At 40.1% G+C, this 27,413-nt stretch overlaps 2 protein-coding genes across 5 annotated transcripts in view; one reads left to right on the forward strand and one right to left on the reverse strand.

The window, feature by feature from the left end:
- The window catches only part of LOC114216942 (protein argonaute-4), a 37,263-nt gene extending 14,785 nt beyond the window's left edge, over nt 1–22,478 (reverse strand). Inside the window, exons 1-13 of one of the 2 annotated variants that reach the window (XR_003610881.2) lie at nt 22,199–22,478; nt 13,903–14,068; nt 10,093–10,213; nt 8,502–8,683; nt 8,177–8,313; nt 7,937–8,071; nt 7,110–7,197; nt 5,173–5,320; nt 4,590–4,709; nt 4,338–4,466; nt 3,952–4,085; nt 2,649–2,833; nt 1,488–1,647 (exon numbers count right to left, since the gene is read on the reverse strand). Coding sequence is in view for 1 of the 2 variants with exons in the window: in XM_028113598.2 (XP_027969399.1) it covers nt 1,488–1,647; nt 2,649–2,833; nt 3,952–4,085; nt 4,338–4,466; nt 4,590–4,709; nt 5,173–5,320; nt 7,110–7,197; nt 7,937–8,071; nt 8,177–8,313; nt 8,502–8,683; nt 10,093–10,213; nt 13,903–14,068; nt 22,199–22,217 (1,724 nt within the window). In the remaining variant the exon portion in view is untranslated. The remainder of the gene's footprint in view (nt 1–1,487; nt 1,648–2,648; nt 2,834–3,951; nt 4,086–4,337; nt 4,467–4,589; nt 4,710–5,172; nt 5,321–7,109; nt 7,198–7,936; nt 8,072–8,176; nt 8,314–8,501; nt 8,684–10,092; nt 10,214–13,902; nt 14,069–22,198) is intronic. The other variant, XM_028113598.2, reaches the window with a different exon arrangement.
- The window catches only part of CLSPN (claspin), a 72,355-nt gene continuing 66,728 nt past the window's right edge, over nt 21,787–27,413 (forward strand). For all 3 annotated transcript variants that reach the window (XM_028113595.2, XM_028113593.2, XM_028113594.2), the window contains exon 1: nt 21,787–22,101. The gene's annotated coding sequence lies outside the window, so the exon portion shown is untranslated. The remainder of the gene's footprint in view (nt 22,102–27,413) is intronic.

Genomic DNA, 27,413 nt, shown 5'->3' on the forward strand with positions numbered 1-27,413 from the left:
AGTGCAGAGCAGTATAACAGCAAACATACATCTGTAACATACATATGCATAATATAATAACACCTTACATATACTATGTACCAGCCAGTGTGCTAAACTTTACCTGTATTAACTCATTTAGTCCTCACGATAATCCCATGAGGGTGGTACAATTATTATCTCAATTTTTCAGATTAAAAAAAAACAAAACAGAAGAGGTTAAGGAGCTTGCCCAAGCTTACATAACTTTCCTGCTTCCTAGCAGGAAAGCTGGAATCCAAACCTAGGGTGTCAGACATCGAGGTATGCGTCCTAAACTACTATGCTATATTGTCTCAAACATTTGGGGTAAAATTAAACGATTTCAGATTTTAGGTTAACTTCCCATATGGCCTGTATACCTCATCCATCAATGGTGTACGAAGGATTTTGTAACCTATAAATGTTATTCAAGGGCAAATTAAGATTGTAATATGATTGTATAAGAGCAAGGCACTCAATTTCGTATTCTTGTCAAGTATAGAAATCACTAATACCACAGCCCTAAATTGAACTTTTCAAATCACTTTCACATATAGAATTTCACATGAAAACATTTTAGAGTTAGCAAGGCAGATATTATCTCAATAGATAGGGAAAATACAAATTAATGAAAAGACGGACAACCCAATCTAAGAAATGGGCAAAGAACTGAAAAACCCATCACAAAAGAGGATATCCAAATAACCAATAAACATACGAAATTGTGTTCAACATGGTTAATCATCAGGGGAATGCAAATTAAAACCACAATGAGATACTATTATCCCAAACAAAATGGCTAAGGTTAAAAGGACTGATACTACCAAGTGTTGGTGAGAATATGGAGCAACCAGAAATCTCCATGGAAATGTAAACTGGTACAACCACCCAGCAAAACTATTTGACAGTATCTATCAATGCTAAATACACGTACTCTCTATAACTTAGCAATTCTACTTTTGGATATATACTCAGGAGAAAGAGTACTTACATCCACCAAAAATGTAGAAAAATTGTATAATGAATGTACAAAAATATCCATCAATGGTAGAACAGATTAAAATTCTGTGAGTATATTCATATAATGAAATAATATACAACAATGAAAATGAGTAAACTACTACTTAATACAGTAACATGAATGAATTCTAGACACATAAGGATGAGCAAAAGAAAACAGACACAAAATATTACATATTGTATGGTTCCGTTTATATGAAGTTCAAAAAGAGGCAAAACTAATCTATGGTGATAGTGGTTACCTTTGGGGGTTATCTATTGGGAGGGGCCACAAAGAAGCCCGACAGGGTGCTGGAAATGTTCTAGATCTTCACCTGAGTGTGGTTACATGAGTGTATACATATATAAGAAAAAGTAATTGAGATGCATGTTTAAGATTTGTGTGCTTTACTGCAAATAACGTTACATTTGATCTTAATAAAAATGTAGGGGAAAAAAAGTAGAAAAAACAGAGTTCAGAATCTTACCTTTGATGAGGTACAAGCACATTGTTAATTCCTCCGAGCTTTGCATTTATCTTCAGGCAAAGGTTGGAAAGGGTTTGGGGTGAGGTCTTCACTACATTTTTTACCTGGACACACTGTGTGGCCATACCCAGGAGGGTATCTCCAACACGTTTCACCTCCGCTACAAGGATAAATTCATTAATTAATTTTAAAATGTTTAAATATTCTCCTAATTACTAAGAGTAGAGGCAAAAATCCACACATAAACATTTACATAGCGGTCGTTTTATCTGCTAACCCCCCAGGGCAATTTTTCCTTTTCTTCCCTCCTGCAAGCACTGAAGGTAGCCCACTTCCTTTACTCCTGGATCCTGCCTGCCACCACTCAGTCCCTTGAGGTTACTTTTTCCACAGGACTGGTCTGGAAAAGGAATCCATCTCTCAGCTCCTTCCTCTCAGTATACAAGCCAGCCCTTTGACTTTTATGTATTTTTCTCCCACCCTCCCCCTCTTTTTCCTCTAAACAGGAGAGATAGACAGTAACAAAAGAAACAACTACAGAGGGCATTGAAGATGTTTTATAAAGTTCAAACAGCTGGTCTGTAGTTCCCAAATCCTTTATTTAGATGATAGCCAAAAGAACTTTGTATCACTCTTGTTACAATAGACACAAACTGAACAGCTTCTTTTCTGGAAGTGGTAGGCTCCCCCACACTTCCCCACTCTGATATTCCTAAGTGCTTTTCACCAAACATTCCGGTTCTTCCTGCTTTGAGGGCTATGGTAGAATTCCACTGTATGCGGCACACTCACTCCCGCTGCATTTCCCAGCCCCCATTCTTGATCCCCACACAAAGGTTGGGAAGAGCCATGTGGCTGGTTGTGGTCAAGAAGCTGCAAATGTTAAGAGCCTTCCAGAGCTCTCTCTTCTCTCTGCCATGGTGCCAGCAACTTTCCAAATAGCAACTGCTTAGCCAGCCTGGGTCCCAGAGGGAAAATGACATGATGGCATGGAACAGGGGCCTCAGTCTACCTCAACGCACACAAGGCAGAAGCAAAAAATCAACCTTTGATGCTCTGAGCCACCAGGAGTCTGGGGTTGTTTGTGACTACAGCATAACCTAGCTTACCCTGACCTACTCCTTGAAGTCATCCCTCGTTCAATATTAAAGGGGTCCATACCATACACTGGCGTCTTCCCAGGCAAGATAACCACGATTAGCTGTAGGCCCACGTAGGTCATTTTCAGGTGTTTGAACATGGGCTCCACGCTGTCTGCACCTTGTGCATACTTGCAGAAACAGGGCTGACCCTGGATAGGCATTCCTGCATCCTTAGAGATTTTACGGAGCTGATCAGTGAAACTCCTGTTAAAATAGAACCAAGTGGCACAATGCTTTCATTTCAGAGTATGTTCCTAGCATTTATTTTCCACTAAGATACTTCTTTCAGTTCTGCACATTCTTAGCCAAAATTAAAAATAAACAACTAAACAAAGAAAAAAATCTTTAACTGGTTGCCAAAGATGGGCTGGCAATTGTATCACCGCGATTATAATGCACAAGAATCTGTATTATTAAGCTCTCAGATCATCATTTTGAATTTTTCAACAATTATGCCTCAACTTGGCCCCAGGAACTAGAATAGCATTTCTGTTCAAAGATTTCTTTCTTTTTTTTTTTAAACATTCAAGTCCGTAATTCTGAACTAAAGAAAAGCAAAGTCAAAATTTCAGGGAATGTGTATCTTGGTAAGCCTGGCACAAGAATGATTGGGTAAGCTTGTGTTCAACTGAGAACATGGAAACACAAAATTGGCATATTTAGGATTACATTCAAACTTGTAACTGATGTGATTCAATAACAATATCAAAAGAAACCATCACTTTGAAAAAAAAAACAATTCATTGTGAAGTTTTAAATTCTGGATATGAGAAGTGACTTTATGTATAAAGCTTTCAGAATAATTTTTGTGCATTTGCCAAATATTTTGCAAGATTCGTTTTTTCCATCCAGTTCCCTTTTCCTGCCTTGATTTTTCTACCCTTCTTACTAACTTCCTTTCTATAGATAAGAGCTGCATCTGGAAGACATGAACCAATGCTCTCAATCAGTGACCCTGCAGGAAAACAAGCTCACTAGTAAATTATAATGATTAAGAACAGACGAGTTTTTTAAGCTCAGCTGAAAAGATACAATTAATACCAAAGGAAGCTTCACTAAGAACTCAAGAGTTTGCCAACTGTCTCTGCTTCGGCCTTGTTAGTCACAGATTTCTGCTCTAAATGTAAGGAAGCTGAGTCAGATTCTTAATGTCATTCCCAAGTTTGCAATTTACTATAATACAAGGTCTTTCTCCTACAGCCAGATGGCGTCACTCTTAAGAGTCAGGGATTTAGTGCCAGTGTGCACAGCACATTCACGTCATGATGGTATTTTCATATCTGGAAGGGATATTACTAAGCTGAAAATATGAAGATACTCACTTTAGTAAATCTTCCCTACATTGTTTCTGAGGCGCAAAACAAGCAACTGCCCAAACTTTAATTTCAATGCCAGCATAAAACTGCTTTCCTCGCATGTCCCAGACACCCTGGTTGGGTGTGGCTACCGTTTTATTCTTTAAAAAAAAAAAAAAGAAAAAGAAAAAAAGAAAAGAAACAAAAGAAAAGAGAAAAGACATTACAATCTAAGGCCATGTTAATGTTGATGAGGGGATAAACAAAACTCTATTTGGTATTAGCCAAAAGACAAAAAGCAATAAGGAGCTAAACTATGGGTAAATTCAGTGTGGTGTAGCGGAGAAACCCTGGATTATTCTCTTGTTGACTGGTTGTTGGAAGGAGCTTGCTGAATGAAATAAAAAGCTTACCCGGCCTCCGTATTGCAGCATTGGTGCTGGAAGTACCCTGCCTGTGAGCTCTGTCATTTCATTGTGGACAACAATACCAAATTCTTTAAGGTATGGATCCGGTCCACCCACCATGCTGTTACTCTTCACCTAAAGAACAGGAAAGCCTGCGTATATAAAAACCAAAGAGTAACTGTGTCCTACCAGGAGTTTTCTATTGTCTTGTTTTCTCATCTGAAAGCTAGCGTATCGTGAAGACCGTGCCTTACTGACCAGTCTACTGATTTCTTCCTGTCTGTCAGGAGCGGATCTTGCTGTAGCTTTGATCATTGTGGAAGTCTGATTGTCTGTAAGCTTCTTTATACATCGCTGTCCTGCCACGATATTACAGACCTACAGAGAGGCAAAAAGAAATTTGTTTGTGTAATGGGTTTCTATATAGTAAGCCTTTGCTAAATTGTATCTTACCTCTTCCACTCCCCAAAACATGAAAATGCTATTACCTAGTGAAGCTTTCTGCCTAAAATATTTTATTTATTTTTTTAAAGATTTATTTATTCATTTGAGAGAGAGAGCAAGAACATGCAAAGGGGGGAGGGGCAGAGAGAGAGGGAGAGAAGCAGACTCCCTGCTGAGCCAGGAGCCCAATGCTGGGCTGGAGTCCACAAACCCAAGATCATGACCTGATCTGAAACCAAGAGTCAGACACTCAATGGACTGAGCCACCCAGGTGCCCCTGCCCAAAATAATTTAGAAATTAATACTAAATTCTACTACTAGTTTAGGACATGATTTTTTTTTTTAACTCATTCAAGAGATTGGCAGATTTGGCAAAAGAAAATTCGGTTTAGCTTACCTCAAGTGGCAAATATGTATGTTTTTGTTCTTGTCCCACTTGGAGACAGGGAAGATGGGGGTATTTCAGTTGCAGACTATACTTTTGCTTAAAATACTGAGCTACTGTACATTCCATAGCTTGACCATTTTCTAGCTGTAAAGGAAAACTATGGGAGAGAATACCTTTTTAGAAATGTCTTCAAGTTCTTTTTTTCTTAAACAAGCAAACAAACAAAAGCCTAACATTTTCTACCTTGATCAGTCACTTAAAAAACAAAGGTCAATCTTTATTTGACCAGTTTCACTTAAGTCATTTTAGTATTTAATGAGAAAAGTGATTCTTGGAATTTTCCATGTTTGTTGAAGCTAGGATGAGAAAAATATTAAATTAAAACTTAAAAAGAAGTTAAAACGAGAAGAAGCTGCAGAACGGGAAAATACAAACTCACTAGAGGTCAGTTAACACCTACAGATACATATATAATCTCTAGCTGGCTTCCTATAAATTATTAAAATCAAATAAGGACTTGGGATCATCCACAGAGGAGTTTTATTTGCTTAAGATAACTTTTTGTAAAATGAGTGTAACATAGTTATTGGGGCCACATTTCCAGATCCCCAAACGAGGACAAATATATGTGGATTTAGAGGCAACAAGACCAAACACATGAAACTGAGACTGTGCCAGGATATTTGATATAAACTGGAGAACAAGATTTAAGATATTCTCTTTCTTTGGTTCTTTCAGTGGGCAAATTATCTTAAATACTTGGTACAATAATAACTTTAACCTGCTTTCTTAACTGTTACAGCCCCACAAAATAACAATGCAGCAAGGATCATCTATGTGATATTTAAATCTACGTGCTTTTAATTTTCATGCAAAGACTATATAAATCTATAGGTATAATTATTTTTACAGGGTTATGTGAAGTAATTAATGAAAAAGATACAGTTCTTGAAACAAAAGCTACAGTTCTCAATAGTGATTTCATAAGGTTTCAGTAATGTTTTTCCTCCTAGAGAATGAAGTCAATAGTATAATATGGAGAATACATGGAGTATCACTTTCTAACTCTTAAGAAATTCACATCAGGTGCATATAGGTTCATACTGAAGAATTTATTAAAATCATACTGAATCAATATACCACATTTATCCAGAGGTCACCCAAAAACTTCTACTATCTAGAACAAAGCCTTCCCAATGATTTTGATGTACACTAAAGTTTAAAAATTGAGAACCGTGGAACTAAACAAAGTCAGACTAGAATATAAACAAACAAAAGGCTTCTGACTAACCAAAATAATGTAAAGTTTATATATTTAAGTTCATGCTCTTTACTTGGAGGAGCCAATATTTATTTATGTCAGACATCGGTTTAAAGATCTTGATTACAAGAACAAAACTTACATATATAGTAAATATATACTTTCATATATATTTTCTCATTTTGCGTAGAAGTTGGGTGATTAGAAAAATAAGATTGGAAAATGGAAATGAGTAGCTGCTAGAGGCATGCCATATAGACTGAGGAGCTGGAAGAAGTGGCAGCCAGCTACAAAAAGAGAAAAAGCCAAACAAAACCCAAAGCAATATGTTCTCATGACAGCCTTATATGACTTATAGGACTTAACAGATCCTTTGGGACATGTGTTGAGAATTATAACAGTATAATAAATGATGCTTATTAATGATGACTCTGCGTTGTTATATAAAAGTTGATCTGTGTTTGGCATCCTTTGTTTAAGAGGTGAAATGAATCAAAGGCAAGAGATATGTTTTTTACATGTCTCTATCAAAAATATTTAAAACACTTTTTAAAGCTCTGGGGCTTAAAACGGATGATCTCAGGAATTTTGAAACTTTCAATATGGGATACCATTTTCTCAAATCACAGCAGCTTCTTCTGTTACCAAAAATGTAACAATATCATTTTCAATGTGGTTAACATACGTTTGATGACTGGCTGGCCGTCTAGTCACATTACAAACTCGATATTTTCGTTTCATCTGTCCACAGTGGGTCACCTCAACTTTAAGACCTGAAGTTAAAAAACAAAAAAGGCAAAACATCAGGTATTAATTAAAATCACAGTGACAAAAACAGGCTCAAATGTCTTTAGAACTTCAGCATTGTGCGGGACTAAGGTTGCAAGGACATGAGAACCATTTCATCATGTACGGGCAAAAAGTCTCAGCTCAGAAGAAAAACTTAGAACCCAGATGACTTAAAATGTGCAACCTACATAAATTTATTAATTTGTTCAGTAAATATCTACTAAATACCAATAATTCTGGTATTTATTATCAGGTCTAGAGCTAGCCTTAATGAAGCTTATGTTGTAGTGAGAGAAGATAGCTAATAACAAGAAGAAAAGAAATTCCAAAGGAGAATAAACTTGTGTTACTTTATTAAAAGCTAAGTTTTGGGAAAAAAAAAAGCTAAGTTTTGAAAAAAATAAAAAAATACATAAATAAAATAAAATGAAAGTTTTTAAATGGGTAAAGGGTAAGAGTGCCTGATGGGTGCCAGCTACAGGACAAGAAGCTTTATACATCTAATTGCCTTTAATTCTCACAACAAACTTAAAGATACACATTATTTTCTTTACCTTAGAGATGAATAAATTAAGACTCATGATGAGTAAGTAACTAGCCCAGGGTCCCACTGATAGACCTGGCTGGGATGGGATGGAAACCCAGGTGTGTCTGACTCCAAGACCCTGCTCCTTGCACTACGTGGAGCTGCCTTGCTGAGACTATGGTAATGCAAATACCTACCTCTGATTTCTTTGGTAAACTTGACACGCTGGGAATCTGTTAGCGGTTTGGTCTGTTCATTGATGTTCTGAATGTCTAAAACCTCACACATGAACTCAATGATAGGCTGAGCTCGGTAGAAAGCAGTTGCAGACACTAACGAACAGAGAGGACGGATACTTAGCTTCAGTTCAGAGAAAGGGAAAGTACCAAAAAAAACTAGCCAAAAAAGTAAAGAGTAAAAGGAGAATTCTAGCATACCGTCAATATTGAGCATCATATTCCACATAGCAGGTCTCACAGACTGATGAAAGCCAAACCAAACCTCTCTGCCCCCTCCCAGAGGGTGGTAGTAACCTTCAGGAGGTGAGAAAAAAGAACGACCCACCGGAGTGTACCTGAAGAAATGAGTTTGCATGTTTCACCATCAAAAACTCAAAAGGTCTTTCATTTTATTCTCAACTTTATAAACAAACTTGAAATCAAGTTTAAACTGTGACTTACGCAGAAACTTTTCAATGGCTCCAGTGCGACCTACTGAAAAAATCTGACATTTGTGGGAACGAACTCAAACGAAGGTACTAACCTCATGGAGGGAAGGTGTCTTGTGATTACATCAAGTGCTTGTACTGAGTCATCTGGGACTTCATTCAAGTGCCCAGCCAAAGCTTCTAAAAGCAACTGAAGGCTCACAACTGATACCCACTGAACAGACACTTTGAAGGTTTGGTCTTTACCCTCACCTGGAAGGGTCACTTCCATATCAACCTAAGGAAAAAAAAAAACATAGTTACACATATATATTTACAGAGTATGAAAGAAAGATCCCAGGAATATTCAACATAGTATATGCATAAGGATATTTATTTTTAAGACTTTCTGTAATTGCAAAACATTGGAAACAACTTGAGTGTCCATCAAGAGGGAATAATATAATATTAACTATTATGTAATAGTTTGAAAATAAGGTCTATGTTTCAACACGGATGAACCTTGAAAACATTATGCTGAGTGAAATAAGCCAGACACAAAGGGACAAATACTGTATGATTCCACTTATATGAAGTACTTAGAATAGTCAAATTCATAGGGACAGAAAGAGGGAGGGGCGGAAGGAGAGCAAGAGCGAGAGAGAGAATCTTAACCAGGCCCCACGCACAGTATGGAGCCCAACACAGGGCTCAATCACACAACCCTGAGATCGTGACCTGAGCCGAAATCAAGAGTCAGATGCTTAACAAACTGAGTCACCCAGGTGCCCCAAGACCTAAGGTAGAATAGTGGATACCAGGAACTGGGGGAAGGGGATGGGAGAACTTAATATTTAGTGGGTATGTACTTTCAGGTTGGGAAGATAAGAAAATTTTGGAGATTGATAGTGGTTATGATTGCACAACAACATGAATACATTAAATGCCACTGAATTGTACACCTAAAAATGGTTAAAATAGTAAATTTTATGTTATGCATATTTTACCACAATAAAAAAGAATTTGAATTAAGTAAATAATAAGGTATATGTAAATGTACAGAAATGGAAAGATCTCCCAGACATATTGTTAAATGAAAAAGCAAATCCTAGAATGATGTGCAAATAAGAATATACATAAGCGTATGCATAAATAGCTAATGCACATAAAAATGTCTGAAAGGATACATACCAAACTATTACAGTAGTTTCCTCTAAAAAGGAAAATGGGATTGGGGGATGCAGGCAGGTAGGGAGGCAGGAAATTACAGTATTTCTAGATGTCTAAGTAAGTTTATAAGGAGTATATGTTTACATATTGCTTTTCTAATTTAAAAACTAAACTTGTAAAAGAAAAAGTTATTGTGGCATTATGAATATTTCCACAAGTAGGTGTTAGATAATTTTCTATAATCTATAAAAACTCCATTTTTCAGATTCACATAGCAAGTACATTAGCAATGTGAAAACCAGAATATATGTAATCAAACTAATCTAATTCCAATAATCATAATCAACCTAAATTCTAATGCTAATCTCATCTTCAATTGTTGATTAACTACAGGACAAGGGAATATGGACACAGTAACAAATCTATCATCACTATGTGAAACAACTCTAAGAATCAAGTTGTTATTGGAAAGGGAAACATTTTTGTCCTATGTAAATGACGTAAGTCTAATACGCACTTCTGGCTGTTAACACTTACCCTATCCCGTCCAATTGGCAGTGGATGTGCTGTGTACATGTTTCTTTTGCCATCATAGCCAGGCTGCCGGTCACCAAATATTTGCATCTTGAAGTGCCGCACCATTGTATCTACTACCTCTCTTAACAGAGAGAGTGGCAGTTAGCTTTGAGAAATGGTGAGCAGTAAGAAAACTATCACCATACCTTAATCACCTAAACTGAGTTCAAAACTACTTGGAAAAAGTAAGAGTTATAGTTATAATTGACTTCAGTAATTAAAAAAATAGTTAACAACAGTCAACTAAAGAAAGGTAGCCACGAGAGAACAAAAGCAGCTACGAGATGATAAGAAAAGCAGGGAATAAAAAGAGAGCCTAACACTTATGGCATCCTCTCAAACTCTTGCCTTTCACAGTCCTCTCCCATGACCAATACAGCCTTACCAGAATAACCTATTTTAGGTATCTAAGTTTGGCATGAATATTCATAATTGAACCATGATAAATTTGTTAGCAAATAAACATCCTCATTCAAACCATCCTCATGGTTTCAGAAAAGAGAGTAGGCAGAAATTCAGAAATGTGAGGGCCAATAAATCCAAGTTGCATCATACTCAAAGGAATAAGTCAACCCCTTTGCCTAATGCTGGTAATTTATTATTTTTCATACTGTCTTGTTTTATTCTGAAGTGCTCCTGAGCAGTGTAGAGAAGGAAATGTAAAATACTGTCATTCCATAAAGATTACCAAAGTAGTTTCTTTTTAGAATGAAAGCCCTTTCCCTCAATCAAGCATGCATAGTTTTACCTAAGTGTTCTTGTCTATATGCCAGACCACACCGTATGCAGGCTCTGAAGTAAAGGCAGTTGCAGGATAACTAGAGTATGTGGTTTAAGATGGACAGATCTGCGTCTGTGAGATTTTGGAATGCTAGAGTTAATAGAAAACTCTATCTTACCAATGTTTAGTGAGTGCTACATGCAGGAACTATATCTTAAAAGCCAAAACATATCACAACTAGCTAAGGCATTAATATTCTGCAAATAAAATCTATGGAAAAGATACATATTTATAAACCAAATCACACAACTGAAAAAATTGATGGAAAAGTGTAGTATCATATATTACCAATTTAAAAAAAAACTATCTTAAGAATAATACATTTTCATATAGGAAGGATAATTTCTCATCTTATATTCTTAAATTACAACCATAGACAGTTATATAGTGAAGAGATACTTTCACATCTATTCTCACTTAATCTTTGTGAGACAAATAGGCTGATGATTACTGTTTCCAAAGTAAAAAGAAAAAAAAAATTCAGAATAGGCAAGTGATCTGCCCTTGGTCACACAGTGATTAAGTGGCAGAGCTTGGACAAGTTATTGAATCTTCCACTACCTGTTTCTTTTCATTTGTAAAATTATAATAATCATAATACCTACCACAAAAGTTTGTTGTATTAAGTTGTATTAAGTGAATAAATACACACAGAATATTTAGAACAGTGCTTGTCACACAATAAGCCTACTTACTCTGGTGTGTTCATGGATATGACTCTAAGAATTTTCCTCTTTCCTGGATTATCAAATTTTTCCTCTTTATTAGATTATTTCCTTCAGCATACAGATATGCTATAGTTTCTCTCATCTTCAAAAAAATTAAACTTCCCGGACCTGACTTCCTCTTCATTTGAACCTCCCACTTCTCTGTTCCCCTTTGTGTCAAAATCCCTTAAAGGAGTTGTCTCTAATTGCTCTTCTCCTATCTCTCTTAAACCTTCTCCACCTTCCCTGCATCAAAACTACTCTTACCAAGGTCCCCAGAGGACTCCACAATCCTAAATTCAGTGCTCCTTGAACAGTAAGTGATAAATTCTTCCAACTTAACACATCTTCCCTTGCCTCCTTGCTCAGTCCTGGTTTTTGCCTATCCCAGCGGCCTCTCCATGCCAGTCTCCTGGCTAATAATACTTGCCTCCCCAATTTTAAAATACTGGGGTACCCCAGGACTCAAGTCCTGGAGTCTTCTTTTCTCTAACCACATTCACTTCCCATATAATCTTACCCAGCTCATGGTTTTACCACCAATATGGTGATGACTCTCAAATGTTTGTCTTTAGCATGGACCACTCCCCTGAATCCAACCTCATCTATTCAACTCCCCCCCTACTCAACATCTCCACTAGGATGTCTAATAGACCTCTCAGCCCTAATGTGTCCAAAACAGATCTCCTGATCTGCCAGCCCTGTTGACTTCTCCCATAGTTTTCCCCATCCCAATAAATGGCAACTCCATTTTTCTATTTGCATAGGACAAAAACCCTGGGATCAATCACGACTCATTTCTTCCCTCATACCCCATGTTCCCACCCATCAACACATCTTGTTGACACTACCTCCAAAAATTATTAAAAATATCTCAGTGGCTCCCCTCACCCCCATTCTCTACCTTCTTTCCCTTATTTATTTTTCTTCATAGCACTTATCACCAACTAACATGTAATATGTTTTGTTTGCTTACTCATTTATTTTTGGTCTTCTCCCCTATTAGAATATAAGTTCCTCAAGGGTAGAAACTTTTGCCTTTTTTGTTCATATTGTATTCTCAGGGCATAGAACAATACCTGGTACATAGTAAGCACTCAATAATATATTCATTGAATGGATTAATGTTAGCCATTAACACCATTTCTATTACAATTGATCTCAGTTATACAATAGCCAAGCAATTATGGGCTTGCATGAAATTAAACTGTATCAGAAAGCCATATTATTGATCTATAATGAGAAACAAAAATCAAGCAGCATAAAATATTGTACTTGACAGCACAGGCATTCTAAGAAAAACAAGAATCTGGGGCACCTGGGGGCTCAGTCAGTTAAGTGGCTACCTTTGGCTCAGGTCATGATCCCAGGGTCCTGGGATCAAGCCTAACGTCAGGCTCCCTGCTCAGCGGAGAGCCTGCTTCTCCCTCTCCTCTGCCTGATGTTCTGCCTACTTGTGCTCTCTATCTGTCAAATAAATAAATAAAATCTTTAAAAAATAACTGCTCTCATTAAAAAAAAGAAAAGAAAAGCAAGATTCTTAATATTAAGGATTGCTTAACTATCATGGCATGAAAACAGAAAAAAGGTAAGTAGGTGTTCTTAGCATTGTAAAAATATCTACTACAGGACTACGTCTTCACACTTGGTAAATCCCTGCCACACAGACCACAAGACTTATATCATCTCATCTAGACCCCTCTTGGGTAATGTTAGAATTAAACAGAGCTTCTCTCTGAGCTTACTTTTTTCAATATTCCAAGATGATTTTTCTGCCTTTATACTTATATTTTTCTCATGTCCAATACCAATACTTAATAATAAAATATGAATTTACAGATAATGTTTTCCTAAATTTTATTTTTAAGTAATCTCTACATCCAACATGGGGCTCAAACTCACAACGAGATCAAGAGTTACATGCTCTACCAACTGAGCCAGCCAGATGCCCCTGAATTTTCAGATAGTTCTAATTTCCCATAGACACTAACACTTCACCTATTTTTACTTATTTTATTATTTAAATTTCTACTACCATTGGACAATAAGAGTGACTTTCTTCTTCATTTGATAAGTATTTACTTATTGAACAATGATGTATCCAGCACTCTGCTAGAATCTGTGGAGGATAACCAAGTACGAGACAACAAAGCTGCTATCAAGAAACTTACCATCTTAGAAAACAAAGCTTACATGTTGAAAGAATTTAGAGAACAATATGATACATAATAAATAAGTTATATACATTTAAATATATAGAAGTCTACTTTTTCTAATCCTTACCTGTTGACTCTCCGAGGCCGCTTTTCTGGTTTAATATCCACATCATAGTGATACACATCTATTTTAGGAATCTGAACCTGAAAATGATTGGCTAACAGTCGAATTGGTTTTCCAACAGTTCCAAGGCCAGGACGACGAGGTGGCTGAAACAGGCTGGTTGGAGGTCCTGAAGAGATTGAAAGATATTTGATGTGCTATTTGGTCATAAAGGATAATATTCCCTTCATGATCATGATGATAACAATAGATATAATTACTGAGATCTTATTATTCACTGAACATACTCTGATATAGAGTTTGTGATATCTTTTAACCTAAGGATTTCTAGATTTCTAAATATTTTGCCATGTGGCTATCATTTTGAATCTGGGGGACATTAAAATTATATGGACAGTATGATGAACTCCTCTCAGATATAAGCTACTGTAGAAAACCTCTTATGAGCATCAGTAGATCTATAGCTAGGTTTACAAATTTATATGCATTTTTAAAAAAGATTTTATTTTTAAGTACTCTCTACACCCAATGTGGGGCTCAAACTTACAACCCTGAGATCGAGAGTCTCATGCTACACTGATGGAGCCAGCCAGGCACCCCAAAATTATATGCATTTTAAAATAAAACCATCTCTAAGCTCTAGGGACTATCACCATGCTCAGGCTGGAGAAGATCCATTAATCCTTCACAAACTAGCCTACATTATTAAAATTTGTACAGACAGGAGGAGATTAACAGCAGCTACATTTATTAATTTACTTGCTAATTTAGGTAGTGAAACAATACCAATAATGCTAGACTTTATTGTTTATAACCTAATGTTTGTAGAATCTGGACAATGTGACATTTGTTTTTTTTTTTTTTAAGATTTTATTTATTTGACAGAGAGAGACACAGCGAGAGAGGCAACACAAGCAGGGGGAGTGGGAGAGGGAGAAGCAGACTCCCCGTGGAGCAGGGAGCCCGATGCAGGGCTCGATCCCAGGACCCTGAGATCATGACCTGAGCCAAAGGCAGATGCTTAACGACAGAGCCACCCAGGCGCCCCCAATGTGACATTTCTTGATCATAATGTCTTGTTTATTTATTCAACATTTATTCACTTATTACATGTCTAACCTGCTCTAGAGATTCAGGAAAAAGAGCTTCTGCCTTAAAAGAACTCACAGTCTAGACCAGTGGTTCTCAACCTGGGGGAGATATTGTCCCCCAGGATCTGACAAATGTCTGGAGACAATTTTGGTTGTCACCACTCAGAGGGTGCTATTGACATATAGTGGTTAAGGGCTAGGGATACATCTAAACATCCTACAGTACACAGGACAGCTCCCCACAACAAAGAAGTATCTATCCAAAATAGCAATAGTGTTGAAGGTGAGAAACCCTGGTCTAGACAGAGCAGTCATTCCAAATTATTCCATTGATGGTTCATAAAATATTCCACAAAAAGAAAGGATCAATAAGCTAAAGAAACTGCGCATTCTCTCCCCTTCTCAAAATTCCAATGTACATTATTGTATTAAATTCGCTAATGAGTTTTATAATAAATAAATCTATTTAACTAATCATTTAACCCAACTTATTTTTTTTCCCCTAAATGCTCTCTTTTTAGAATCAAATATCTACCAATATTCAGGAGATAAGGATTGAGGAAATACAGACTGGGAAATATTTGACTCTAGAAAACCTTACTTCCTTCTGATGATAATGTCAAGTAGACACTGGCCTAAAAAATAAACATCTTTTCTGCTATGAATAGGTGTTGAGTAAAGCGGGCTGTGATTACAGTGGAAAGTTACAACAGGTTCTCATTGCCATGGCATTTTGCCAAGAACAAAGACAATTCACTAAGGAGAGAAAACTTTGAAGCAAGAAGATATTCTAGTCCAACATCACTTAGGAAAATCAAAGCAAACACTTTAATGAGATGTGTGTTGACAGATCTCCATATACTAATTCTTAAAGTTATTGAAAAATCTCACATATTAAATTCATTGTTCAATCTTTCCCTAAATTCTACTCATCCTTCAAAACTCAGGTTAGGTGTAATTTCCTTTCTGGAAGCTCCCAGACTGGAAGATGCATCCTTGGTGTACCCAAGACCCTCTGTATAAGGGAGCACTTAGCACAAGTACATAGAAACAACATTTAATTATTGTCTCATCCACTAGACTGTAAATTCTTAGAAGAAATGGACCTCCAGTTCATTGTTATCTCCTCAATACCTCATTCAAGGATTAGCACATTGTAGGGATTCAATAAATGTTGAACTGAACAATACAGGCATACCTCATTTAATTGCATTTTGCTTTATTGTGCTTTGCAGATATTGCACTTTTTACAAATTGAAGGTTTGTGGCAGCCCTGCATTGAGCAATTGGTGCTATTTTTCAAACAGCATTTGCTCATTTCACGTCTCTGTGTCACCTTTAGGTAGCTCTCACAATATCTGAAACATTTTCATTATTATTAGATTTGTGATCTTTGAGTTGCTACTGTAATTGTTTTGGGGTGCCACAAACTGCATCCATATGAGACAACAAACTTAATCCATAAATGTCCTGTGTTCTGACTGCTCCACTGACTGGCCATTCCCCTGTCTCGCTTCCTCTCCTTGAGCATCCCTATTCCCTGAGACACTACAACACCGAAATTAGGCCAGTTAATAACCCTACAATGGCCTTTAACTGTTCAAGTGAAAGGAAGAGTCACATGCGTCTCACTTTCAATCGAAAGCTAGCAATGATTAAGCTTAGTGAGGAAGGCATGTCAAAAGCCAAGACAGGTCGAAAGTAGGCCTCTTGGGCCAAATAGTCAGCCAAGTCGTGAATGCAATGGAAAAGTTTTTGAAGGAAGTTAAGAGTGCTATTACAGCCAACACACAAATGATAAGAAAGCAAAACAACCTTATTGCTGATATGGAGAAAGTCTTAGTGGTCTGGAGAGATCAAATGAGTCATAAAATTCCCTTAAGTCAAAGCCTAACCCAGAGTAAGACCTAATTCTCTTCAATTCTATGAAGGCTGAGAGAGGTGAGGAAGCTGGCAGAAGAAAAGTTTGAAGCTAGGGGTACCTGGGTGGCTCAGTCAGTTGGGCATCTGACTCTTGATTTCAGTTCAGGTCATGATCTCAGGGTCTTGAGATTGGAGCCTTCCCACCCCCTACCCCATCGGGCTCCATACCGAGCATGGAGCCTGCTTGAGATTCTTTCTATCTCTCTCTCCCTGCCCCCTCACCCCTGCTTGTGTTCTCTCGCACACGCGCTCTCTCGCTCTCTCAAAAAAGAAAAAAAAGAAAGAAAAGAAAAAGAAAGAAAAGTTTGAAGCTAGAAGAGGTTGGTTCATGAGGTTTAAGGAAAGAAGCCGTCTCCAGAACATAAAAGTGCAAGGCGAAGCAGCAAGTGCTGATACAGAAGCTGCAGGATGTTCTCTAAGAGGTCTAGTTAAGATAATTAAAGATAATTAAAATCTGGCTACAGATTTTCAATGTGGTTGAAATAGCCTTATATTTGAAGAAAAGATCATCTAGGACTTTCATTGCTGGAGAGAAGAAGTCAATGCCTGGCTTCAAAGCATCAAAGGATGGACCAATTCTTGTTAATGGCTAATGCAGCAGGTGACTTTAAATTCAAGCCAATGTTCATTCTGAAAATCCTAGGGTCCTTAAGAATTATGCTAAATCTATTCTGCCTGTGCTCTATAAATGAAATAACAAAGCCTGGATGACAGCACATCTGTTTATAACATGGTTTACTGAATACTTTGAGCCCACTGTTGAGACATACTGCTCAGGAAAGAAGATTCCTTCCAAAATATTACTGTTCATGAAAAATGCACCTGGTCACCCACAAGCTCTGACAGAGGTGTACAAGATTAGTGTTGTTTTCATGCCTGCCAACACAACATCCATTCTGCAGCCCATAAACCAAGGAGTAATTTCGACTTTCAAGACTTATTATTTGAGAAACACATTTTGTAAAGCTATAGCTGTCAGAGAGGGTGATTCCTCTGATCTGGGCAAAGAGAAAACCTTCTGGAAAGGAGTCACCATTCTAGATGCCATTAGGAAAATTCAAGATTCAGGGGAAGTGCTCAAAATATCAACACTAACAGGAGTTTGGAAGAAGTTGATTCCCACCCTCCTGGACGACTGGGAGGGGTTCAAGACTTCAGTGGAGGAAGTAGCTACAGATGTGGTAGAAACAGTCAGAGAACTGGAATTAGAAGTGGAGCCTGAAGATGGGACTGGATGGCTGCAATCTCATGATAAAACTTTAAGGGATGAGGAGTTCTTTGGATGAGCAAAGAAAGTGGTTTCTTGAGATGGAATCTATTCCTGGTGAACATGCTGTGAAGATTGTTGAACTGACCACAGAGGATCTAGAATATACAAACTCAGTTGATAAAGCAGTGAGAGGGTTTGAGAGGATAGACTCCAATTCTGAAAGAAGTTCTATTGCGGGTAAAATGCTATCAAACATCACTGCATGCTACAGAGAAATCATTCATGAAAGGAAGAGTCAATTGATGTGGCAAACTTCATCATTGTCTCATTTTAAGAAGTTGCCATAGCCACCTCAAACTTAAGCAACATCACCCTGATCTGTCAGCAGCCATCAATATCAAAGCAAGAGCCCCCGTCAGCAAAAAGATTATGACTCACTGAAAGCTCAGATGATGGTTAGCACTTTTTAGCAATAAAGAATTTTTAAGTTAAGGTATGTACATTTTTTAGACTTAATGCTATTGCACACTTAGACTACAGTGTAGAGTAAACCTAACTTTTATATGTACTGAGAAACCAAAAAATTCACTGGACTTGCTTTATTATGATATTCGCTCTATTGTGGTGGTGTGGAACTGAACCCACAATATCCCCAAGGTATGCCTGTATCAATGATCTTTGTAGCAGCCCCAGACAGAGATCAAACAGAAACCCAGTCATTCCTAAAACCCAAGAACTGACTCTTATTTTTCACTTAAGCAAAACCACATAATTTATACCAAAAATATGACTGCTTGGAATTGAGTTCCACTTCTGGTGTACAAGGGATCTACTCTGGGTGTGCTAAGACATTTAAAAACAAGGTAAGAGGTAAATAATAAATAATATCAGAGGTGATAGGCGTACTGAGTTAACCCCATCAAAGCATATGGACAAGTTAGCCCTGCACAGTCTAAGGTACACTTAAACAACCATTGTATCATAAATCCAGCTTTATGATAGAAATTCAGAAACAGAAATTTGGAGCAAATGACTTGCCCAAGGACATAGGACTTGATTTTAAATTGTGACTAGAATTTAGGTTTCCTAATTCCCAGCCCAGTGCTTTTTCTTCCCCAATGTACTTCACAATCCTAAGGTTATCTATACCTCTCTGAAGTACTTGATGCCAAAGGAACATAGGCAGAGGAAATTAAAGAAGCGGGATTGATGGAGAAATGTAAGTAGTGTGTGCCTTTTCTTTGGTAATAAGAAAGAAAAGTTAGAAAGTGAGTGGTCACTTCTTTGAGTAAGTTTAGGAGATTTATTTAGAAAAATATAATCTAAAATTTTCCAAAAGCTGGTTTCTTTGGGGAATTCAGCAAACTAAAAGAAATAAAACACAGCGGCTAAGGCAGAACCAAACCCTGTAGGTTTCAATCCTGGTTTTACCACTCCTTAACTGCATGACCTTGGGCCAGTTTCTTAGTCACTGTGTGCCTCAGTTTCCTCATCTATAAAAGACGGGAGGTGTGATAACAATAGCATCTATTTCACAAAGCAATTGTGAGGATCCCATGAAATGATGTATACATAAAGCTTAACACAGTGCCTCATAATAGTAAGTGCTCAATAAATGTTAGCTATTATGATTGTACTTGCATGAAATGTTACAGTCAGTGCTCAAAGGTCCTGGGCTTTATAATGGGCATATCTCCAAAAGTTGGTGACAAAGTCAGAAAATTACATCTTCCAGAAAGGAAACAAATTTTACTCAACACCAATTGGAAGAAGTCAGCCTTAAATGAAGAGGAGGGCAAGAGACTAGGGCTCAGATGACCCAGACTCATCCACATTTCACCACTCAGCCTTGAGATCTTGAAGTCACTTAAGCTCGCTGAATCTCTTTACTCATCTGTAAAATGGAGCTAATGCTACCTTGCCTACCTCACAGAAGATCAAATGAACTAAGAGCTATGAAAGCACCTTCCAAACTATAAAGCAATGTAAAAATAAGTTATGATTAATATAGCCAAAATAAATGGTAATCTAACTATATTTCTAAGTTATTATTGTCAGAAACCAAAATGGGGTAAAGAGAGAGCACAGCAAGACTAAGAATATGTCAGTGATTATTCAAGTGAGGAGGGCACAAAGCACTAGAGTGGTGTGCTTCAATAAAGCTGAAATGCTTCTCTAAGTTCTAAAACAGCCTGGATAAAATATCCCACAAGACCATCAACTCCCTTTGCTCCAATTCTATGCTCAGCAAGCGGCTTATTATTAATTGGGTTTCCAAGGTACCGTGACACCTGAAAAGGGGTTTGCTAGAGAGTAGACAAGAAAATATTCTAGTTAACAGAAAAGATCTATGTGACATTTTGATTTATACACTCGTGTCTTCAAACTGTGCTTACTGAGAATTAATTTTCTACAATCCTGAGCTAAGTCTTCAAATCTGCAAAAGCTAAAATCACCCCCTCCCCCAAAGTCCCTAGGAGGTTCCTAACTACCAGGTTGATCTTTTCCATGAAATTCAATTTGTATACACAGTTAGTTACATAGTCTCTTCCAGCATCAGCTCATAAATGCAACAGTTGCTTCAATTATGAATTACTAACTGGGAGGGAAGAAGAAACATTTGTTGAATATCTACAAGGCATTAGTCTCCACAATAAGACTCCTCATATACATTATCTCATTTCATTCTCACAACAATCTTGCAGCACATAATTATTATTACCCTCATTTTATAGATGAGGAAATGAAAGTTCAAAGGAATTAAGTAATTTGCCCAAGGTTATACAACTATTAAATTATTGGATTGGATTTGAACAGAAGTCTGTTACATTCCTAAAGACATGATCATGCCTTTGGCTGGGGAACATAGCTGAAGTAACCCTGAGTAATACTCAGATTGAGGTTTATCAAATAATATTAATGTCACAATACCAATTTATTTTTAAAAGGCATATGAAATTTGATTATGGGGGCCTTTAAAAAATATTTTAAGCAACAAATTAAAGTGGGCTTTAATCATTCAGTTCTGTAAACAAGTTCTAAGTAAACAAACCGGCAAAGTTTCCAAACTCAAATGGTAAACTGAATTTTCTGCACACTAAAAAAATGAAATGCCCTACAACTAAGTCCACTATGTAAATAAGGTTTGATATAAAGTTAATTCTATCACAGCCTCTAAACCCTGCTTAGCCAAGGCATTAGAAACCTGTTGGGGTTTGAGGAGGGAGCACCAGGTTCCCAGCCTACAGAGCATTTGTTACAACCTGGAATGGTTCCTCTAGTTTGGGCCGACTGGGAGAGAGAAACAGAGGTCATTCCAAAAGATGGGGAATTACAGTTTCTAAAGCACTTTCACCTTCATTTAATCCTCCCAACCACCGATACCCCAGTTAGAAGAGAACTCAGGGCATTAAAACCTATACTAGAAGGGGCTCACTGGACACTTGCCAGATCACTCCGGGACTGTTGCACAGACTGACAGGTATAGGACCATATTTCCTGAGACTTCAGGGCCTTTGAGAGGGTGGGTACTTTGCCTCTTGGCCTTTGGGAGTCATGAGAAGTGTTTGGGGGAAGTTCTTCGTCCTTATCTGAGGGCTCTGGACCGTCTACCAGTGCAAAGAAAAACACGGGTGTGGCCCCATGCCAAGAATACCCCTGGTAGTAGGAGGGTGTCCTTCCCGGTCCAGTAGAGGCCAGGCCTCAGTTGAGCACTTGGCACAGATCATTCCTTCTGAGGCCCAAAGTGGCCTGCCTCAACCCTGGAGCACAGACCACTTCCCCGAGGTTCGGTTAGGTCTCTCGTCTACCTGGGGACGGGGGTCACCATCCTGGGCCTGCCTCCCTTAGACCTCGAGCCCTGCCTCGTCTCTCCAGGCTGGACCGCGGTCTCCGCCCCCCAAGGCCCGGGTCAGCTCGCTCCGCCTTGTGCTATGGGGCACGGATCCCCTTCCCCTACGCCTGACGGCCCGAACCCAGGTAAGCAAGAGCCGATGGGGGAGACCCGGAGCTACGCGCCCGCCCGCCCACCAGTCCCGGGGCCGCAATCCGGCCCCGGCCCGAGCGCGCTCCTCACCGGGTCCCAGCGCCTCCATGGCGGCGGCGGGGGCCGCCTCGCCCCGGTCCCCGGCGCCTCCCGCTCCGGGCCCCGCCGCCGCCGCCGCCGCCGCGTAACGCTTGATCTCCGGAATATTGGCGCTGGGGGGGTGCGCCGCGGAGACGCGGGCGCTGGGTAGGGGGCGGCGGCGGCGCCCAGCCCGGGGACAGGGACCCGGCTCCCACGGCTCTTCCGGCCTCAGCGACAACAAAAACAATCCCCGCCGCCGCCGCCGCCGCTGCCAGCGGGAGCGGGAGCGGGAGCCAGCGCGCGCGCCCGCCGGGCGGGGAGGAGGCGCGGGGCGCGCGCGGCCCAGGGTCCCGGCTCGAGGAGGGGGCGTGCGCGGCCCCGGGCGCCCGGTCCACGGAGCCCGGCTCGGGGCGGGACAGGGTGGGGCGGGGGCGCGCGCGCGCCCAGAGGGGGCAGTGCCCCGAGGACGTGTCGGGTGCGCGCGCGCCCGTTCGCACTGCCCTGTCGCCCAGGACCACCAACCCGGCGAAAGGCTGGGGCTGGGGCGGGGGTGGGGTGCTTCGTGCGGTGGTCCCAGAGCCTCCCGGGAAACGGCACCCCGCAAAAGATCGGGATTCCATACCCCACTGATCCACAGACACAGTTCACCACTTCTGGCGGTGGAAAGTGCCCTATGATTCACATCAGGCACCCCTCCTCCTTCTTCCCACCTCAGACCCCTTCTTTCTCCTCTGTCTCCTCTTTCTCTACTGTCCTGGGACAGAGGACACCAGGGTCACCACAGACGGAGCACTTTTCCTCCATTGCTTCATCCAGATCGCACACCCAGTTGCCCTTCCCTCCCCATGCAGCCTGAAAGCACCCCGGGAATGGACCATGATGCATGATGCATTCTCTTGCTAGTCACACCACAACCACCTCTGGTCAGCAAGTCACCAAGCACTTCAGAAGGGCAAGTCTTGCTTTCTCATATGACTTCCTCTTAGCCGCCAAGAGCCAAGGGAGCAACAAACCACTCCAAGGCAGCATGGCCAGCCCAGCGGGACCAGCGCCTTTGGGGCTTTTAGCTGGAACTTTTGAGTTGGAGAGCATAGCACTACAGCCCAAGAAGCAGTGTCTAGTCAGCAAAACGAGGGAGCTTTCTGCCCACCAGTTAAAAGGGTCCAATGTGTATGTCTTGTTTGCTAGGGCTGCCATCACAAAGTACCACAGACTGAGTGGCCTAAACAACAGAAATTAATTTTCTCGTAGTTCTGGAGGCTGGACGTCCAAGTCCAAGGATGGGTTTCTTCTGAGATCTCTCTTTTTTTGCTTGTAAATGGCCGTCTTCCCACTGTGTCTTCACATGATCTTCCCTCTGTACATGTCTGTGTCAAAATGTCCTCTTCCTATAAGGACACCCATCATGCCGGATTAGGGCCCAACTTACAGACTTTGTTTTAACGTAATGATTCCTTTAAAGACTCTATCTCCAAATACAGTCACATTCTGAGATAGTGGGGGTAAGGATTTCAGTATATGAATTTCATGTGTTCAGCCTGTAACATGTATAATGAGATATTCATTTGAGCATCAAAGCCAGAGAGCCAGGTAATTTTTGCATGTAATGATAAAAAATGTTAGGGGTATACCATGGCCAGGCATTGTATTATGGGCTTCACATGTCATTTAATCTTCACAGTGACTATAAGGTAGATATTGTTAAGGAAACCGAAGTTCAGGGAAGCTAAGGAAGTCAGGCTCTGCGTTACATGATACCGCAGTGAAGGATGGAAGAATTGGAGTTCTAAATCCTGCATTCTAGTTCTGGCTGCTTCCATCCCTGACTGGCTATGGAAGTGGGACTTTTAATTGAGTGATTAGATTCTATAGTGACAGATACTATATTCCAAGTTCTTTCCATAGCACCATACTTCTCTGTTAAATCAGATATTAACTGGAAACAGTAAGAGGGGACAGCAAGTTTGAAGAGGAGGAAGTATTCACTAAATGAACAGACTGGTTTACAGCTAAGAGTATAAGAAAAACCAACTAGAGGTCAGGCTTTGAGTTAAACCTAGTAGCCACCTCCCTTCTTCTCTACTCCAAGCTAAATTCCTCCCATAGTTTAAACAGTGCTGGTGGCTTGGCTGATTTTCCATCTCGCACTTCCTAACAAATTTCCCCCATGTTCTATTTGGTACCCTGAGCAAAGATGATAGCTTGTGTCCTTTACCAAAAGTAGCCGCAGAAACCTGAGTATGAAATGTATTTACCTTGTCTCAGTCAGGACTGCAATGCCTCAATCCCCTGTCTCTCACTCTGTTATCCTTGACCACTCTGATCATCTACATTCTCCTTCCCAAACCCACTCTAGCACCCACTGCCCCCTTCCCAAAGACCCTTCTAAGCCCTCCCAAACCAAAGTTCTATAGTCAGTAAATTCCCCTAGGCCTTGGCCTGTTCAGCAAGCCCTCCCTCCACTTCCTGCTGTGGCTGAGTAGAAGCCATGCCCCATAATACCACTTCCCCCTCAGCTCTCTCTGATGGTGGCTGCTCATTTTCCCACACCCTACATATCTACAGGACAGGGTGGGGGCTGGGTAGAGAATCAGCAATATATTTGCCCCCATTGTCCCAAACCTTGAATTCTCATTCTCATATTAAAACCACTTGCCGTCTGGCCAAACCACCATAGGGCCTCCCTTGGTGGTATAATTTTTTTTTTAAACATTTTATTTATTTATTTGACACAGAGAGAGGGAGATAGTGAGAGAGAGAGAGCACAAGCGGGGGAGCGGCAGGCAGGCAGAAGGAGAGGGAGAAGCAGGCTCCCTGCTGAGCAAGGAGCCTGATGCGGGACTCGATCCCAGGACCCTGGGATCATGACCTGAGCCGAAGGCAGCCGCTTAACCGACTGAGCCACCCAGGCACCCCTTCCTTGGTGGTATAATTAACTCAGCCCCTGGTCTTATGTCTCAGTCTAGGCTTAGCTCCCAATGCATTATAAATCCTTGAAGGCAGGGCTCATGCCTTATTTGGGTATTCAGGTTTGTGTGTCTGTTGCCTAACAGGTTATGTGGCACCAAATGCCTACTCAGGGAAATTTATGGAACGAATGGATGAATGAATGAATGAGCAAGTAATGTGTAAACAGTGGGAGCTAGAAATGGTCCAATGGAGGGGCCTAGGTGAAAAACTCTGGGTGAACTTCCAGCTTCTCCAGAGCACAGACTTTCAAATCAGATGATCCTGGGTTCAAATCTCAGTTCTACAGCATACTAGCTCCAAGTACCTGGGACAAGTCCCTTCACCTACTGCTAAAAGAGCCAGTAAGGAGGAAGTCAAATCATATATGTGCATGTTCCTGTGTGCCTGGCCCAATATATGTGCCCAATAGTCACTAATTTTCATCTCTTCCCTCCTTTCTCCGGGCTAAGAGCTGCTCCCCTGCCACTCTCTTGCTGTCCTTTGAGAGACAGTGAACCCAAGATCTCAGCTCAGTCCAAGAGAGGGGAGAGGACTGTCAGGGACTGAGCATGTTTTCACATCTTGTGCCTGAGCCACCTGAGGACAGGGACTTGGCTCACCTATCTGGGGGTGAGAGCCAGAACATGCTCAGTCAAGGTTTATGAATGAAACTAAACCTCTCAAATATGTCAATGCTCCCCTGGGACCAGAAGGAGCCAGAGGGAGACCTCCTATCAGACACTGTGCCAGAAGGCTGGGTTCCAGCCAGCAGCCCTATTTGTGACACTCCAACCCTTGTCTTGGCCACTGGCCTCTGTTGTTTTGACTCCTCAGCCTCTCCTCATACTAACATTGCACAAGTCTGGAGCTTAGAAGTCGGGGAGGAACTTCTTTACAGTTGATCAGTTGGGCCAAGGGCTTTCACTCTTTTTTAGCTGGGGAACCCCTTCCTTATTCAAACAAAAATCTTAAGTGGGAGCTGAAGGGGAGCCACTTGGCTGAGGAGGACAGGGACCTGCACTGGACACTACTGAACCAGACTAGCTTGCCAAGAGATACCACCTGGCATCCAAATGGAATTTCTGCCCACCTGCTCCTACTCTACTGGCAGCCTCATTCTTTTGCATTGTTTTAATTGAGATAAAATTCACATATGATAAAATTCACCATTTTAATGTGTAAAATTCAGTGGTTTTTAGTGTATTCACAAAGTTGTGCAATCATCACCACTATCCAATTCCAGCACACTTTCATCATCCAGAAAGAAACCCTATACCCCAGCCCCTGGCAACCACTAATTTACTTTCTGTCTCTATGGATTTGCCTATTCTGGACATTTCATACAAATGGAATAATAAAGTGTGTGTTCTTTTGCATCTAGTTTCTTTCACTTACCATAATGTTTTCAAGGTTTATCCATATTGTAGCATGCATCAATACTTCATTTTTTTTTGTTTTTTTAAGTAGGCTCCATGCTCAAGATGGGGCCCAATGTGGCACTTGAACTCATGACCCTGAGATCAAGACCTGAGCTGAGATCAAGAGTTGGATGCTTAACTGATTGAGCCACCCAGGCGCCCCACTATTCCATTGCTTTTAATGCTGAATAATACTCCATTGTATGTATACACAGTATTTTGTTGATCCATTAATCAGTTGAAGGACATTTGGATTATCTCCATTTTTGGCTATAATAATGCTGTTATGAACACCCATGTGCAAGTTTTTGTATGGATACATATAAGTTTTGTGCGGCTATATAACTTTTCACTTCTGGGTATGTACCTAGGAGGAGAATTGCTAGGTTATATGATAACTCTATGTTTAACTTTTTGAAGAAATGTTTTCCACAGTGGCTACACTATTTTATATTCCCATCAGCAATGTGTGAGGGCTCTAATTTCTCCACATTCTTGCCAATATTTTTTATTTTCAGATTTCAAAAATTACACCTATCCTCTTGGGTATGAGGTGGTATCTCATTGTGTATTTGGTTTACATTTCCCTAAGGACGGGTGGTGTTGAGCATCTCCAGCTCTATTACAAAGCTGTCATCATCAAGACAGTATGGTACTGGCACAAAAACACTTGGATTGCATTTGTGATAAAAATAAATGTCTAATATCTGCAAAAGAAAAATAATAACTGCGTAGAAGATGAAGGACCAGAGGGCAAACAACAATGAAACATGACCATCATTTCCTTGGGGACTTCTCTGACTGGTTTTGTTGTCCTGTCAGTCAAACAATAAAAGAACTCCTGGAACTTTAAAAAA

Source organism: Eumetopias jubatus, unplaced genomic scaffold (assembly GCF_037043125.1).
Source record: "Eumetopias jubatus isolate StellerSeaLion01/CBP00866 unplaced genomic scaffold, mEumJub1_p1.0 scaffold_4, whole genome shotgun sequence".
Lineage (NCBI taxonomy): Eukaryota > Metazoa > Chordata > Mammalia > Carnivora > Otariidae > Eumetopias > Eumetopias jubatus.